The 18,701-nt window shown below is 39.6% G+C and overlaps 1 protein-coding gene across 6 annotated transcripts in view; it reads right to left on the reverse strand.

Annotated features, from left to right (window-relative positions):
• The window catches only part of cngb1a (cyclic nucleotide gated channel subunit beta 1a), a 217,498-nt gene that overhangs the window by 122,132 nt on the left and 76,665 nt on the right, over nt 1-18,701 (reverse strand). For 2 of the 6 annotated variants that reach the window (XM_072547720.1, XM_072547715.1), the window contains exons 17-22: nt 16,080-16,242; nt 15,293-15,322; nt 14,314-14,355; nt 6,169-6,222; nt 5,011-5,064; nt 4,593-4,646 (exon numbers count right to left, since the gene is read on the reverse strand). In XM_072547720.1, coding sequence (XP_072403821.1) covers nt 4,593-4,646; nt 5,011-5,064; nt 6,169-6,222; nt 14,314-14,355; nt 15,293-15,322; nt 16,080-16,242 — 397 coding nt within the window. The remainder of the gene's footprint in view (nt 1-4,592; nt 4,647-5,010; nt 5,065-6,168; nt 6,223-14,313; nt 14,356-15,292; nt 15,323-16,079; nt 16,243-18,701) is intronic. The other 4 variants (XM_072547716.1, XM_072547717.1, XM_072547719.1 and 1 more) reach the window with 4 other exon arrangements.

Consider the following 18,701-nt stretch of genomic DNA (forward strand, 5'->3'; position numbering starts at 1 on the left):
CAAGGATGTTGTCAGGGTTGGAGGGTTTGAGCTATAGAGAGAGGCTATATAGGATGGGTTTTTTAAATCTGAAGTGTTGGAGACTGAGAAGTCACCTTATAGAGGTTTATAAAAGTGCGAGAGGCATGGATAGGGTGAATCGCCAAGGTCTTTTCCCCAGGGTGGGGGAGTCAAACACTAGAAGGCTTAGGTTTAAGATGACAGTGGTATAATTTAAAAGGGTCCTTAGGGCAACCTTTTTACAGAAAGGGTGGTGCATGTATGGAATGATCTGTCAGAGGAAGTAGTGGAGGTGGGTACAATTACAACATTTGAAAAGCACATGGATGGGTATATGAATAGGAGGGTTTAGAGGGCTTTGGGCTAAATGCTGGCAAATAGGACTAGATTAACTTAGGACAGCTGGTCAGCATGAATGAGCTGGACCGAAGGATCAATTTCCATGCTATACATCTCTATGACTCTATGACCTACCTTTTCTCTACCATCTAGGATTTCCTTTCCATCTCACTTACTCTGTCTTTGCTATTCGATCCCATCAGATGCAAAAACTATTTTCCCTTCCTCTCGCCACTCTAACACACATGCACAGATTCACTCTTTCAAGCTGCTCACTCTGTTTCTCATTCCTTCACTCTCTCAAACTCTCAAATGTTTCTCTGCACTTTCTCTTTCAGCCAAGAAGTAGAGATGGAGATGGTTCCTTATTGCTCTGGTCTCCTTCATACGTTAGCATTGGTCTCACAGACAAAATAATATTTCTTAGGCATCTAGTCTAACATAAGCAAACCATTGTAAATATTATGAGACCTACATAGCTTTGAAAAGTGTTCACAAAACGCCTTTCAATATATGGAAGCAAACAGCCGAGTACAAAACAAAAATAATGTTGTGTTCAACCATGCACAATAAATTCACTTTATTTAACAATGGAATTAAAATTAGACAATCTTGAGAACAGGCAGAGGATTCACAATACCAGATTTAAAGAATGAACTAGAATTTGGAAATCTCAGTTATCACTAACATGCATTGCCTTTGGTATTATAATTGATCTATTTCTCATTTTCACAATTAGACCATAAGATCATAAGACATAAGAGCAGAAGTTAGGCCATTCAAACCATTCGGTCTGCTCCTTGATTCCATCATGGCTAATAACTTTCTTAACCCCATTCTCCTGCTTTCTCCCCATAACCTTTAATCCCCTTGACAATCCAGAAACTATCTATCTCTGTCTTAAATATACTCAATGACTTGGCTTCCACAGCCTTCTTGGGTAATGAATTCCATAGATTCACCACTCTCTGGCTGAAGACGTTTCTTCTTATCTCCATTCTAAAGGATCTTCCTTTTACTCTAAGACTGTGCCCTCAGGTCCCAGTCTCTCCTACCAATGGAAACATCTTCCTAACATCTACTCTGTTCAGGCCATTCTGTAAGTTTCAATTAGATCTCTCCTCATCCTTCTAAACTCCATTGAATATAGACCTAGAGTACTCAAACGTTCATCATATGTTAAGCCTTTCATTCCTGGGATCATTCCCATGAACATCCTCTGGACCCACTCCAGGACCAGTACATCTTTTCTGATGTATAGGGCTCAAAATTGCCCACTATACTTTAAATGTGGTCTGACCAAAGCTTTATAGAGCCTCGGCAATCCCTGCTTTTCTTATTCTAGTCCTCTCAAAATAAATGGCTACATTGTATTTGCCTTCCTAACTACCAGCTCAACCTGCAAGTCTACCTGAAGAGAATCCTGGACTAGAAATCCGTAGTCCCTTTGCACTTCACATTTCTGAATTTTCTCCCCATTTAAAAAATAGTCCATGCTCTATGCTTCCTCACGCTTTCCCACATTGTACTTTATTTGCCACTTGTTTGCTTATTCTCCTAACCTGTCTAAATACTTCTGCAGTCTCCCCACCTCCTCAATACTACCTGTCCTTCTATCAGTTTTTTGTATCATCTACAAACTTAGCCAGAATGCCCTCAGTTCCTTCATCTAGATCATTAATATATAAAGCGAAAAGTTGTGGTCCCAACACTGACCCTTGTGGAACAGCACTAGTCACCAGCTATCATTCTGAGAAGGACCCTTTTATCCCCACTTTCTGCTTTCTGCAAGACAGCCAATCTTCTATCCATGCTAGTATGTTGCTTCTAACACCATGGACCCTTATCTTACTCAGCAGCATCCAAAGGCTTTTTGGAAGTCCAGGTTGATATCATCCGTTGGCTCTCCTTGGTCTAACCTGCTCCTTACCTCCTGAAAGAAGTCTTGCCACTTTCTCTCATCTGTTTTGGCTGTTACTTGTTCTTCCTCTTCCTAGTTAAATGCAGTAAGATTATAGCTGATTTGAAACTTAAACCCAGTCATATACCCTGATTCCATATCCTAGTAACTCCTTGTCCGGCAAAAATGTATTCATTTCAGATTTATAATTGTTAATTGATTAACTTCTACTGCATTTTTGTTGGGAAGGAAAACAAGAACAAAAGTCACTGGAAAAGCTCAGCAGGTCTGTCAGCAACTGTGGACAGAAATCAGACTTAATATGTTGGTCCAGTGACCCTTCTTCTTTGGGTGTTTGGTTAGCTCCGTTGGCTGAGAATATTTGTAGAATATCATTGACATCAGCTATCAGCAGAACACAGGTGACAGATTATCTGCATGCAGAGCCTTCTGATTATAATGAATTCTCAAGGGATGAGGCAAATCAGGCCCAGAGGCCTACAGGTTTTGCTTCAATCACAAAGCTTCACTACAAAGGCAGTGAGATTCCACCCAAGGTAACTGTGACATTCACCACTACCTGCACTAGGTGTCTATTTACTTGTTTGAATATGCCTTCATGCAGCCGTCTACGTAAAGGCCCTCTGTGGTACTGCTGCTCCAAGAAATTAATGTGGAGTGATGTTAACAGCATGGATTCAATTACTTTACTGCCTGAGGTTACCATGAAGGATTCTCCTTCTTAATCACTCCTTTCACCTGAGGCATGGTGACCCTCAGGTTAAATCGCCATCAGTTGTCTCTTCCTAATGAGTCTTGCAAGTTATGGAGACTTTATCTATTACTGCCTTTTTGTGGGGAAAACATTCTCCAGAATTTCAGAATTCCTCCATAATCACAATTTTCCCCACATTATCAGCCATTTTCTCTAACTTCAGTAGTTGAAGTCACTGAGCCCATTGCATTTCTTTTCTTTTGCAGACTATAAAAATGTATTATTAGTTTTCTTCTCTTATAATCTGACATTTTAATTGATAAGCTTCAGGGACAGGCTCGTAAACTCTGAATCTAACCTTTTTACAGTTTCCTAATCTACAGATTGCTCATCTGATGGATTGGTAGGCACAATCGTAGCCGCACCAATCAGGACACTCTGTCATATTGAGGACCGAAAAGCTTTTAGTGACTTCAACTTCATAGCTATCTTTTCAGATGAAGTGAAATATTTTTCAACTCCACCCTCTGTAAATTTAGGCATTACATGCAGATTTATAGTTAAATAAAACCCCCAGTGAAGGCAGATTGTTTCTCTGAACTACTATTTCTTCTTTCTTCCTTATCTACGTTCCCGCTGTCATTAAAGCTCAAACTGTTAAACCTCCAAGTCCTTTTCATTTTCTAACACCTCTCCATCCATCTCGCTTTGTTTATTTTTCTTTTCTCTTTTGCTTTTCCTCCAATTTAAGTGTCTTCCTCATTTCTAACTAAATTTATTGAATTATTTCAGTGATACATCAATTTCAGGTTTTCCTCTTTTTACGTCTAAAGGTAGGTGATCACTTTGAACATCTCATATTGACAAGACTGTGCTTTGCTTCCATCTTAGTAAAAGATTTCAAATATTATTTTACTGAAAAATATGGTCATTAGGTACAAATACAAGGGTACATTTATTTCTGTAAACCTAAGGAAAAATACTTCACTGCAACAATTCTGAACCTATGCCAATTTATCAGCATATCCTTCTACTTTACAAACAGAAGAAGCTATGTCTTCCCCCTACACCTTATATGTATATCTGAATGTGTGCCTGCATATAAATATTCATATGCATGAGCATGTGCACATACTAAACAATCAGTAACATATACATTACATAAAAATAGATCTTGTGCAAAAATGGCATGTGTGCTTGTATGCAAAAGTGTAGATTGTATTCATTTTAGCAATGTTGATCAAACTTTAAAATTGCAGATGTGTTGCCTGCGGGTCTACAATTCACATTTACAATGAGTCAGGGTCCTTGGAAAGACCGAAGAGTTGAAAAATGTACCACCAAATATATTGTACAGATCTAATTTGTTCTGTCACATCTAGATTGACTCATGTGCACTCAAAGAATCACTCACTGTTCATTGCTGTACTTATCCTCTTCAATCCTCTCTCTTTTGTTCCTCCCTCAATTGTCATGCTGTCTTTCCCTCCCTTTTCAACTCTGAGGGGATATTCATGTTTCCCTTCTTTCTCCACTCCACACTTTTCATTCCTCACTTCCAAACATTCACTCTCTCTGCTGCCTTACACTGTCTTCCTTGCCTTTGCCCCTTTGAAAGAAGAAGGGTAAAAGACTCACACTGCTGCTGGTAGATTATCATCTGTCTTGGCTTCTTCACAAATCTGCACCAAACTGACAAAGAAAATGAAAGAGCTGTTAACAATATGGGTCAGAAAATCCATGCTGGAAGTTAAAAATCACATAACACCAGGTTATAGTCCAATAGTTTATTTGGAAGCACTAGCTTATGGAGTGCTGCTCCTTCATCAGGTGGTTGTGGAGTATAAGATCATAAGACACAGAATTTATAGCAAAAGGTTACAGTGTGATGTAACTGAAATTATATATTGAAAAAGACCTGGATTGTTTGTTAAGTCTCTTATCTTTTAGAATGAACATGTTGGTTTCAGTTCTTTCATTTGTTCTTACACTTTCACACTCTCTCTTTTTCTCCATCTGTCATTCCCTCTTTCAGGAAGAAAGGTGAAGAACTCACTCTGTTGGTGATTGATCCTCGCTGCTCTTGGTCCCTTCGCATACCGTCTCTGCCCTGACAGTAAACCAAACAGAAATAACCAGCAGTAAGTAGGCTTTAATGTTTGTATAAGCCTACATAACTACAGGCATAGTCAAGAGACCCAAAATATCACCATGTATGTAAATACACTCATACCTTAGTAATAATAGAGGTTAGGATTAATTTTGATAAGATCAAAATTTGTTCTATGTTACTCATGTCCAGAAGGTGAAGGCAAAAATCTGATTTCATATATATTAAACAACATAGAACTTTCAGTTGGTGCAGCATTCTAGATTAGTTGAGTTATAAGTTTTTGTGAAACTGTAGCTTGCTTGAAAGCCTTGATACTTCTGACTTTTTGTAATAGAAGTACAATATGTATTAGAACACACACCCAGTGAGAAAGAAGTAGACAAAAAAGACATTATATTACACCTTGCATGACCTCAGGACATCCCAATGCTCTTTAGAGACATTCTTCTATTTTTTGCTCATGGAATGTGGGCATCACTGTATGGGTCTGCATTTATTGCCATTCTCTAATTGCCTAGAGGGAGGTAAAGAGTCAACCACATTATTATGGGTCTAGAGTCAAGGTAGGAATGACAGATTTCATTCCCTCAAGGGCATGAATGAACTAGATGAGATTTTACAACAATTTACAGTGGTTACATGTTTGCCATTAGGCTAAACATTTTATTCCAGATTTTTATTGAATTCAACTTAAGTACTTTTGAAGTTCAATTGCCTTTTAATGCAAAATACTTGGCAAATAATTTCCACAAAACAATATTATGATGATGATAAGCCAACCTGTTTTAATGATACTGCTTCCATATCTTTAAATGCACACATGTCAAAGCTACACATGGGCACGTTCAGAATTTCTAGATGGACATTTCAATATCTGTGGACAGACATTTTAAGAATCCATAAACAGATATGTTAAGAATCTGTACTAGGATATATTGGAATTTATACATGATTACAATTTATATTTCTCTCTGTCTGTGTATTGTTCTTCAAATGCTTTACTTTTGAATTCATCTGAAGTGATTATGTGATTATATGCCACCTCAACATGAGACCTAGCCATGCATTTCTGCCCAGCAACATTGGAATTTAAGGACTTACTCTTCACTGGGTAGATCTTCACTGCTCTCAGATCCTTCACACACTTTCACAATTCTGTCAGACAAAGAGAGACCTATCACTTAGGAGAACCAATAGCTTATTGATTTTCAGTGCCAGTTTTTCGTATAGGTTCTATGGATGGAACACAATCTCTTCTAGATTAATTTTCCTCCTTGTCTGATGCTTGATCACATGCTTCATACCATTAACTACTTCATCCATTACTGTACTGAGATCAAATGACAACATAATAGCAGAGGAATTTATTACTATATGTCAATTTGGTTGAGTTGTTATATTCTGAATTCTAAGTGTGAGGATTTAAAACCTACCCCAGAGATGGGACCATATAATCTAAAATGCACCTTAGCGTAAGTCTGAAGGAGTACTGCAATTTTGGAGTTGCTGTCCTTCAGATGAAACATTAAACTCGCTGAAGCATTAAATATCTGCTCGTACTTTTTTTAACAAGAACAGAAGATTGCCCTTATCAATTATCCTCCCTCAATCAATACCATCAAAATTAGGTTTACTGTACTTCACCAGAAAATGTCTGGTCAAGCACAGCTGATGGCTAGGCGTTTAATTGTTCTTCTAATTGGTGAAAACTTAATGAAAAAAACAAATAAATAGGTAATAGCTATGGCACTGGGGTTGTAATGAGAGCTCTATGACTGAGCAAATCAATAAACTTGACACAAAAAAAATGATGTGCCTTGGTTTTCATCTTCTACCAGTTGACACTAGGAACAGAAAATAATTGCGTAAAGGTGGACAATGGAAATTGATTTCTTTCAGACAGAAGATTTTAATTGGGATTACTTTGGAGAAGAATGGCTGAAATAAAGTGTAAGATATGGGGTATGATTTCCCATATTTATTAAGAGAAATACATCAAATAGTCTTGGCACTGTCACTTCCTTCTACACAAGAAGCAGCACAAATTTAGCTCAGGCAATTGATGTCCCATCAGTACATTCTCAATCATTGGTAAAGTCATGGGAGTAGTCATCAAGTAGCAGTTGCTTTAGACCATAGGACAATAAGACATAGGAGCAGAAATTAGGCCATTCAGCCCATCAGGTATGCTCTGCCATTCATGGCTGATCATTTTCTCAACCCCATTCTCCTGATTTCTTGCCATAACCCTTGATCCCCTTGATACTCAAGAACCTTTGTATCTCTGTCTTAAATATACTGAACGACCTGACCTCTAAAGCCTTCTGTGGCAGAAAATTCCATAGATTCATCACTCTTTGGCTGAAGATGTTTCTCCTTAACTCCATTCTAAAAGGTCTTCCCTTTACTCTAGGGCTGTGCCCTCAGGTCCTAGTCTTTCCTACCAATGGAAACATCTTCATAACATTTACTCTGTGCAGGCCATTCTGTATTCAGTATGTTTTAATTAGATCCTACCCTCATCCTTCTAAACTCCATTGAGAATAAACCCAGAGTCCTAAAAACATCCTCATATGCTAAGCTGTTCATTCCTGGGACCTTGCTTGTGAACCTCCTCTGGGACCCTCCCTGATTCTAGCCATTCCTGAAAGATCACCACTTTACGCCTTCACAAACTCTTCAGCTATCTCCCTTAGAACTGTGGTGTGTAGTCCATCTGATCCAGGTGATTTACCTACCTTCAGGCCATTCAATTTTTCTAGCTCCTTCTCCTTGGTGATGGCCACTATACTCAGCTCTGCCCCCTCACTCTCTTGAACTTTTGGGATATTACTCGTATCTTCCAGCGTGAAAATTTATGCAAAGTACTTATTCAAATCCTCATCCATTTCCTTGTTCCCTACTACTTTCTCTCTAGCGTCATTTTCCAGCAGCCCAATATCTACTTTTGCCTCACTTTTGCCCTTCATTTTTAACCTAAAAAGACTTTTACGATCTTCCTTTATATTACCAGCTAGCTTACCCTCATATTTAATCTTCTCCCTCCTTATTTCATTTTTTTGTTGCCCTCTGTTGGGCTTTATAAGCTTCCCAATCCTTTGGTTTCTCAGTGCCCTGCATCACATTATATGCTTTCTCTTTTGCTTTCATGCTCTCCTTGACTTCCCTAGTCAGCCATGGTTGCCTCATCCTCCCTGTACCATGCTTCTTTTTCCTCGGGATGAATTTCTGCTGTATCTTCTGAATCACTCCCTGAAACTCTTGTCATTGCTGCTCCACTGTCTTTCTTGCTAGGCTCTCCCAGTCAATTTTGCCCAACTCCTCCCTCATCCCTCTGTAGTTGCCTTTATTCAGCTGTAATACCATTGCCTCTGATTCTATCTTCTCCCTCTCAAATTGCATAGTAAATTCAATCATATGATCACTGCCTCCTATGGGTTCCTTCACCTTAAGCTCTCTTATCAAGTCTGCCTCACTGCACAACACTAAATCCAGTATTGCCTGTTCCCTGGTGGACTCCACCAAAGCTGCTTCAAAAAGCCACCTTGGAGACATTCCACAAATACTTTTTCTTGCAATCCACTACCAAACTGACTTTCCCAGTCCACCTGCATATTGAAATCCTCCACGATCACTGTAATTTGCCTTTCCTGCACACCTTTTCTATCTCCTGGTGTCTCTTGCACCCCAGCACCTGACTGCTGTTTGGAGGCCTATACATAACTCCAACTATGGTTTTTTTCACCTTTGCGTTTCTTCAATTCTACCCACTGACCCTATTTTGTTTCTTACTATTGATTTAATTTCATTTCTTACTAATAAGGCAATCCCACACTGTCTGCCCCCCCTGCCTATCTTTTCGATAGGATGAATATCCTCGAATATTAGGCTCCCAATCCTGATCCCCTTGCAGCCATGTCTCAGGCATGATGCTCACCATATCATACCTGCCAATTTTGATCTGCGTCACAAGCTCATTTACCTTATTCCTTATACTGCGTACATTCAGGTATAACACCTTCAGTCCTGTATTAATCATCCCTCTTCTCATTGTTATTAATTTGTCCATTGTGCTTGAAGGTTGATTGCTAACCCTTTCCATACACTGTGTCCTATTTGTGTCTGTGCTGAAGACTTTAGTAACCTCTCCTGAGTTCTGCACTCTTATCTCTTCCTTTAATTTAGGTTTTCTAAATTCCTCTTTAACTGAACCGTCCTTCCTCCATTTAGTTTAAAGCCCTGTCTACAGCCCTAGTTATGTGATTTGCTAGGATTCTGGTCCCAACAAGGTTCAGATGAAGACTGTCCCATCGGAACATGTCTATTCTTCCCCAGTACTGGTACTAATGTCCCATGAATTCAACCCATTTCTCCTACACTAATCTTTGAGCCATGCATTTACTTGCTTAATCTTACTGACCCTGTGCCAATTAGCTAGTGGCTCAGGTAGTAATCCAGAGATTATTAGCTTTTCGGTTCTGCTTTTCAGTTGAGCTCCTGCTGGTACCTACGTGGACCATGACCATTGGATCTTTACCCTCCCACTCCAGGTTCCTCTGCAGTCCAGTTGAAGTATCCCAAACCCGAGCACCAGACTCTCAATCCTGCTCACAGATGGTGAAGGTAGTGAATGTTGATGGTGGTGGACAAGTGGAGAGTTTTCTAACATACCCTTGACATGTGCATTGAGAATGGTGAAAAAGATATGGGGGCAGGAAATGACCATCTTCCTGGAGAATTCCTACCTCTGACCTGCTCTTGCAATCATAGTATGTATTTGGTTGATCCAATTCAGTTTCTAGTTAATAGAAACCCCCAGAATGTTGGTAGTAGGGGAATCTGCAATAGTAATGCCATTGAACATCAAGGAGTGATGGTTAAATTCTTTCTTGTTGGCAATGGTCATGGCCTAGCATTTGTGTGACAGGCATTTTATTTGTCAGTTATCAGCTGAAGTCCTAATGTTGTCCAGGTCTTGCTGAATAAGATCGTGAGCTGTTTCAGTGTCTGAGGATTTGTGAATGGTTATGAACACTGACTATCAGTGAACAACCTCACTTCTAACCTCATGATGGAAGGAAGGTCATTGATGAAGGAGCTGAAGATGGTTAGAGCTAGGATACTACATTGAGGAACTCCTGCAATTATGTCCTGTACTGAGGTCATTGACCTCCACAACTATCATCTTCCATTGCACATAGTAGGAATCAAGCCAAACACAGCTTTATACCTAGAGTACAATTTGAAAGATTTCAAAACAGATGGTAAAACAAAATCCCAACTATCTCAACATGATCAGTTTATAGGACTCAAATATCTGTTTCTTGCAAGTTCTGGTCTTCTGAGTTTGATGGTCTTTTTCTTGGTTATTCACAAAAATGAGTTTAAACATTCTAACTGTGAAAAAAACCCTTCAGGTTTTGAACCAACCACATCATGCCTGGAATTATCAAACTAAAATGCTTATACTGAGGTAACCTATTCCTAATTGTTCTGATTTAATTCCTTTCTCCTGGAGAAACTGTTCTTCCATCTGACCCAAGCCAAGTCTTCTGTGAACTGACACCAAAAGCTTTCAAATCAATAGATTTTTTTCTGAAGCAGGTATCAATTCTTGATTCTCCTAAGCCAAAAGCACATGACTGCCTTTCAATGTATGCTCTCTCCAATCATAATACTCTCACAATATATATAAGTTTCAATTATCATTCCAGGTGGATTTCAGACAGGAGCACTCTGAACCATGCTAGTTTAAAATCATGGTTTCAGAAAGACTGCTAAGTTAATTACATACTTCTTTACACACAGAAACAAAAACCCACATGTTACTAGTTCAACAGCTAATCTTCAAAATAAATGATATTGTTATCTATAAATCACACACCTTACATCACACTGCGATATTGCTTATAAGATATGATTCTGTGAGTATGACTATGTCTGATTGTTGCTTGATTAGTCTGTGGATTCACATTTTCAATTTATCATTCATAATCTCAAAGTACATTTGAAAGATGACATCAAACTTTAAAGACTGATTAGACCTTATTGTCAAAAATATCTTAATGATTGGGATGAAGGAATTCTCTTGTTAATGTTTGCCATTGTGGATGATCCTAATGACTCTATTAAATTTAATCCTTTTGAACTGATATACGGAAATGGACGTTAAACTAATTAAAGAAAGAAAAAGCTCAGAGACCACACTTCTAACCTAAGAAATTTAACTAAAGCATGTGAATTGGCCAAAAGCATTTGAAGATTCTGGGTGGCATAGTGGCTCAATAGTTAGCACTGCTGCCACACAATGCCAGTGACCTGGGTTCGATTTCAGCCTTGGGCAACTGTCTGTGTGGAGTTTGGACATTCTCCCCATGTCTGGGTTTCCTCCAGGTGCTCCGGTTTCCTGCCACAGTCCAAAGATGTGCAGGTTAGGTGAATTAGCTATGCTAAATTGCCCACAGTGTTCAAGGATGTGTAGGATAGGTGCATTTGTCAGGGGTAAATATCGGGTAGGGGGAATGGGTCTGGGTGGGTTACTCTTTGGATGGCCGGTGTGGACCTGTTGGGCTGTTTGGCCTGTTTCCACACTGTAGGGATTCTATGATTGCTCAACAAACTGCAGCAGACCAAAAAAGCCAAAGCCCAAACTTTTTATTGCTGGAGACAGGGCCATAATATTGTTACCTATCTTTGGGAAACCATTAAAAAGTGAGGCTCACTTAACCTTAGCGAATCATAAAGAAACTCAGTGATGTGAATTCTGTAGTGACTAGTTGACTAAGAGCAAGGGTCACTAAATGTATTTTGTTTGGGAGGATAGTCAGGACAGAAAATGTATTAGGTTTCTATTTAATAGTTAAAGAAGTAGGGGGGCAAAATAAAAATATCAGAGCAATTCAAAAATGAATTAGAAGTTGAAAATTCTGAGATCAATCCCCCAGTAATCAGATAGGATAATATGGGGGAAAAAAAATGGAATATTATGCTATCGCCTATACCAGTATTGAGGAGGCCTACAAGCTCATAAATTGATTTGTGTAGATATCTTTGGTGATATATAATGTTAATGTAATGGATGCCCCTCCCCAACCACCAACCTCCCCCCCCCAGAAAGCAACGTCCTTGTAAACTCTAGTCAATGGTGTTAGGGAAGAGTTCATAGAGAAAAATGGCATTATCGAACCAAGTCACAATAGGTGGAGCTCACTTATTCTGATGGAAAAGAAACAAAATGAATCACAATTATATGTAGATTTATGGGCTGTTCTCTTTGCTTTCCTGAGGAAATATCAGATGCTTTTTAAATATGTGACTGCCAATTTATATACAGCAAAATGAGGGGCCTTCACTTCAAGTACCTAATATGACTAAGAGATTCTAGCCAAGACGATTCAGTCAAATTTATCTGCATCAGCTCTGACAATGCAACATTTCAATGCCAGCTTTGGTTATGTGAAGTCCTGAGGTGGGGTTTGAACTTTCAGCTACAGACATGAGAACATATCTGTCAGAGAAATTGCAACCTTTTTTAAATACTATATAACACCCTGTGGATGATTTGATTGAGAATGTAACAATAGTGATGAAAAATGATACAGTACACAACAAATTAGCAGCAGGTCAAAAACTATGACTGTTTTTTAAGCACATGCACCATAATCACACACTGGCCCAGAACTCAAATCTCATAGTATCCCCATGGAACTCCAGCAGATTACGGGAACTGCTCAAAGTAACCACAGAACTCCATTATAGGCAAATAGTGACAGGTTTCTGTTATTTCTAGAGGCGAGGGGGGCTCCTAACAGAACTGTGGTAGGAAACGTATGGAATCACTTCCCACCACAAAACGTTCAGAGTTACATTTTGTATACATCTAAAAAGATTACAGCTATTTTCATGCTTCACATGCACATACTATAGGATAGAGATAATTACAACATTAGCTGCAGGGTACTTAATGTTTCAATTAAAATTAATTAATTAACTCCTCTGTAAAAATTGTGAATAGTGTAATGTTTTTTGTATATTACCCCAGTTACTTTCAATTTCCACAAAACACTTAGTGGCATTGGGTTAAAGTGTCATTGAAGACGCAGTTAGTTTTCAGTCTTGGTAAGTATGCTGTGGCAGTGACTCTTACATGCAATTGACAATTACTTTAACTTTACTTTGTTTCACAGTGCACTAGGATGGGATTGGCACCTTCATTTTGATCTTTGTTACTATTGTTATGACATTCAACATTTAAGAGGCATTTGGATGGGTATATGAATAGGAAGGGTTTGGAGGGATATGGGCCAGGTGCTGGCAAGTGGAACTAGATTGGGTTGGGAAATCTGGTCGACATGGACAGGTTGGATCAAAGGGTCTGTTTCCATGCTGTGCATCTCTATGACTCTATTCCAGCCAGTCTGCTTTGATCAGTGAGCTAAATCAGGAAGCAGTTTCTCACTCAAAGTATGAACCCTCCAAAAGGCTGCAAACATGAAGTTAATTAAAATGTTCAAGGTGGAGACTTCTATTGTATAACAGGTATCAACGGATATTGAACTATGGTGGGTATAAGAAATTGAGGCACAGATCACATTGGTGAGGCCTCTTCTGGAGTTTTATGTTCAGTCCTTTCACCCTGTTATAGGAAGGATGTTATCAAAGCTGAATAAGGTTCAGAACAGACTTAACAGGATGTTGCCAGGTATGGAAGGTTTGAGTTGTAATTAAAGGCTGGTTAGGCTGGGACTTCTTTCATTGGAATGAAGGCGGTTGAGAGGTGACCTTACAGAGGTTTATAAAATCAAGAGGGGTATAAATAGGGTTAATGGTAGGTGCCTTTTCCCTAGGATGAGGGATTTCAAGGTGAGAGGAGAGATTTAAAAATGATATGAGGGGCAGCTTTTTTACACAGACGGTGGTTCGCATCTGGAGTGAACTTCATGAGGAAGTGGTGGATTTGGGCACAGTTACAACTTTTAAAAAACACTTTGATAAGTGCATGACTTGGAAGGATTTGGAGGGATACGGACCAGGAGCAGGCAGGTGGGACTCGTTCAATTTGGGATCATTTTCCACGTGGTCTGGTTGGACTGATGGGCCTGTTTCCATGCTGTATGATTCTATGATCTAACTGAATGATAAAGCAGCTGAATAGGTGACTCACTATTATGTTCCATTGCAAATGTCCAATGGAAGGCAAGTTCCCAAACTCCACATCTTTATGTAAACCACATGAAATGCACTTACTCTGCTTCTACCTCCTGCTCCTCAGTGATACTCCATAACTGCCTGCATGAATTACAAGTCACATTAGTCAGAAATACCATCACAATCTGAGAATCTTCCTCGCTATATATTTTAAAAAATTGCTGGGATAATAAACACTGTTTAAGGTTTTTCAGGATGCAGCTGAATCAGCAGATAAAGCTTCTCACTCTCATTTCACAGGCATCTACGGTCCTTGAATGTTTGGATTCTTGGTGCATACAATCCAAATTTTAAATCCATTGAGTGTAAAATGCAGGGGGTAAAAGACAGGGGCTAAGTGATCAAGATCATTGTTTAGCCACACAGAAGGTGGAAGCCAACAGAGTTAAAGCACATTGACAAGCATATGCACAATGATGCACACTGTGTGGCAGCCATAAAGCGTATGACAGCCAGCACATTATAACATTGAGATGCATAATGTTGGGATTACCTGAATAGCAAAGACTCACTGCTTACACAGAGTCCCTAATTTAAATACATATTGATGCTTGGCAAATGGATAGGATATGCAGTCAGTGCCTGCTTCTTGCACTGAGTATTACATTTATTGTTTGGCAACATGCAGGATACAGATCCTGTGTCTGCTGTATACATAGATATACATTCATTTTAATTTTCATGTACAGAGCCTCACAAATCACTGATTGACATACATGGAGACTACAGACTGAGACAGCAATGTCAGACCGATATACACAGAGCAGAAACTGAATGGTATTCGCTAAGTGCAGACTAATCTGTGAGCACAAATCACAGGGTACAGACAGAGTGGTACATACAAAGCACAGACTAGCTTCGATATAGAGCACAGATTGACTAGTACACACAGGGCTTGGACAGACTGCTACACAAACACAGTGTATAGTCTGATACGCACACAGAGTACAAACTGAGTGGTTTACACAGAGCTCAGACAAACTGGCACACTCTGAATTATTTACAGTAAATTATTTACCTTTCTTCATCTTCCTCTGGAATCTCATCACTTTGGTTTGAGGGAGGGAACAGCAGTGTAAGAGATGAACAAGAAGTCACCTCACTCCATTGATAGCTGCCATAATTGTAACTATATTCAGGTACTTACCATTATACCCTGGTATCATCAGCAGGGCCTAGCACTTAGATCAGATCTCAATACAGCTTGTAAAGAACTGGCATATCCCCAGATGTGTGAATGCCAGAATGGGAGTCCCATTTCAAAATTTTTAAGATCATCATTATGTGGCACTCAGTTGTTATAGACACAAATAGGGACGTGTTGATTTGGCAACTGGTGAAGGATCAGGAGGCCAAAATCAACCTCTCACTTGCCCAGATAAGTGGGGAAAGATGAAAATAGAGCACTGAGCAAGTGGCATGTTCCTCCAGATCTGGAACATGCTTCTAACATATTTCAAAAGCTTTTCTTTTTGCCATGGGCTTCATCGCTCATGAATTAACTCATGAAGAATCTCTGGGGCTTGAGAATGACAGTCTAGATCTTTAATCACCTTTAAAGACTCCCTTAGTTTGGCCTATGATTGTTGAACACTATCTTTGTAGTGTCACATTTAGCCCTTGATATAATTACCTCTTACAGCATCCGACTTGATGTAATTGCCTTTTGTAATATTGTGCTCACTTCCATCCAATTACAATGTTCAAGAAAAAATTTATATTTGCTGGACAGACAGTGTTCAACAATCACTTAAATGGATATAGACATTGTGGTATTTATACAGTTAATGATTATATGAATATACCTCTGCTTCACCACTGTTACATCTGTGGCTGTGGTTTGTGTTTTGACCTGTGCCAATGCCTCACACTCGCTTGTTTGAGTTTCAGCATCAAGGTATTGAACCTCTTCATTCCAGTCAGATTCAATATCTTCCAACTCCATCTCCTTTGGAATACAAACTGGAACTGTAAATGTAAAGCATATTCCAGTGATTCACACACGGTCTTCAATTTCTTGAAGGACTAATCAAAGTTACCCATGTCAAGGACAAATAGAGATTACATATCATAAAGTTAATAGACATTGCACACTACAGCGACCAATCAATGCCACACATTGAGGGTATGAATATTACGAAGTATTTAAATTCCAGAAACAATCCATTTCACTCACAGACCCATTTGCTACTTGGCCTCCTGGACAATATTCCAACTTATTATTGTGCACTTAGTATTGAAGCCCACTTCTGAATTTGGCCTGAAGCTGTGAGGGGCACTGCCTTGTCCTTTTTAAGTAGACCCAGCAGGGGGTTTGTGGTCCATTATTGTTACAAATTTATGTCCGTAAAGTTATTAATGCAATATACTGACCCCAAGTATGTCCATCAAATCTTCCTTCTCTATCTGGGTGTATTTATGCTCTGCATTAGCCAAGGGCCTGGATGCGTACACTATTGGGCACTCCTCTCCACTGGGCCACCTATGAGCTAATACTATCCCAAAGCCATAGGGGAGCCATTGTATGTCACTACGAGATCTTGCTTGGGATCATAGTGTGCTAATACCTTTGACAATGATAGGCTATGGCTTGGTTATGTGACCACTGCCAAGGCTGATCCTTTTAAAGATTTGATGCAGGGGTGCCAGGATGGAAGCCAGATTATGTATGAACTTTCAGTAATAATTCACCAGCTCAAGGAAAAACCTAAGCTCAGGTACAGACATGGGACATGGCACCTTCATCGCCCTCAATTTATCTTCCAATGGGTGTCAATTTGAAGTCCATGTAGGTCATTTGGGGTGCCTGGAATACACATTTTCCCTTCTTAAAGCATAAACCCACCTGGGAGAAACGTGTAAAGACTATGTCCAAGTTCTCTAACTGCTCCTTATTGGTTTTCCCTGTTATGAACATGTCATTTGGATAAATGGCAACCTGGGGTAGACATTGTAAAATGTTCTCCATCATCTGCTGAAACATTGCACAGGCTTATGCCCTTATGGGTATACTTCTGGGAATACTTATCTAAGTGCAATTTCAGGTGCACATGACACATGACCAGCTTTATGAAGGACAGTGGTCCCTGCTAGTTTTGCATATAAATCCTCTGTGTGGGGGATTGGATATTTATCCAGCAGTGAAAAGCAGTTTATCATTTGTTTAACATCCCCACATAGGCAAACTGACCCATCAGGCTTCACAATCAGTACAACGAGTGTTGCCCGTTTGCAAACTGGACTGGTTTGATGATTCCTTTGCTGTCCAGCCTCCTGATTCTTGCTTCTACTTTTGCATGTATGGCAAACGGCACTGGGTGGGACTTGCAGAATCATGGAATTGCTTCCAGGCCAACTTGCAAGGTGACCTTGCTCCTTTGATAGTCCCTAGACCTTCCTGAAAAGTTTCTGGGTATTTAATTAGGACTTTACTCAGGCAGCCATTTTCTAATGGAAAAGTGTTGAGTCAATCAAGGTGAATCTTTCTCAACCAATTTCATCCTATCAAGCTTGGGCCCGAGCCTTTTACGACAATCAGTGGTAACTGAACCATCTGCTTCTCATAAGAGACCAGAATTAAAGTTTACCCTTAATCTGTAAAGGTTCTCCAGTATAAGTTCTGAATCTAGTTGAGTTCTTGCGCAAACTTAAGAGTTGGAGCCCAGAGCAAATTTTGTTAAAGACTTCTTCTGCAATCACTGAAACAGGCACAGTGGTATCAACCCCCATTAGAACTGGGTGACCATTTAATCAGACTTTTATTTTGATTGGCTCTGATTTGGATGTTGCTAAGCAGATGTAGGTAGCCTTTCCAGGGCGTGCACTCTCCTGGATACCAGATATGAGGTCTCTTACACAATTGAGATCTAGTGGGACTCTTTTGCCATTTTGATTCTGCACACTGGCAGCAACTACAATGGCTTGCCAGCCTGAATCCTGAAGAAAATTGTAACCATTTGGCCAAGGCTTGGCTTTGTTTTGGGGGATTGCTGTGGACTGACCTAAAGTCCCTCTTTTCAGTATATGTCCTGAGTGAGGCTATGCAATTGCTTTCACTCAAGTGATGTTCCCCAAGCTCAGTCAGACTGGTGAGGGTGTCCACTTCCATTGGAATACTCTGCAACTGACATGCTCCATTTGCCCCATTTTCCAATGATAAAGCTGGTTGTAGTGCCTGTTTAAAGTGCAGCTGGGATTCAGCTAGTGGCACTTTTGTATGGTTACATCATTAATCCCACATACCAAATGGGCTCTCAGCATTCCATTAATGCTGAGTCACATGCCTCTGCCATTCATCCTAACCTAGTCAAAAATCCTGATATGGATACCCTGGTTCTTGAATTGATGAGTAAAACCTATTGCCTCTCGGAATTAGAGGAGGCTTGGAGTCATAATATTCCTTTACTAAACCTGTCAGCTCTTAAAAT

This window comes from Chiloscyllium punctatum, chromosome 26 (genome assembly GCF_047496795.1).
Source record: "Chiloscyllium punctatum isolate Juve2018m chromosome 26, sChiPun1.3, whole genome shotgun sequence".
Taxonomy (NCBI): Eukaryota; Metazoa; Chordata; class Chondrichthyes; order Orectolobiformes; family Hemiscylliidae; genus Chiloscyllium; species Chiloscyllium punctatum.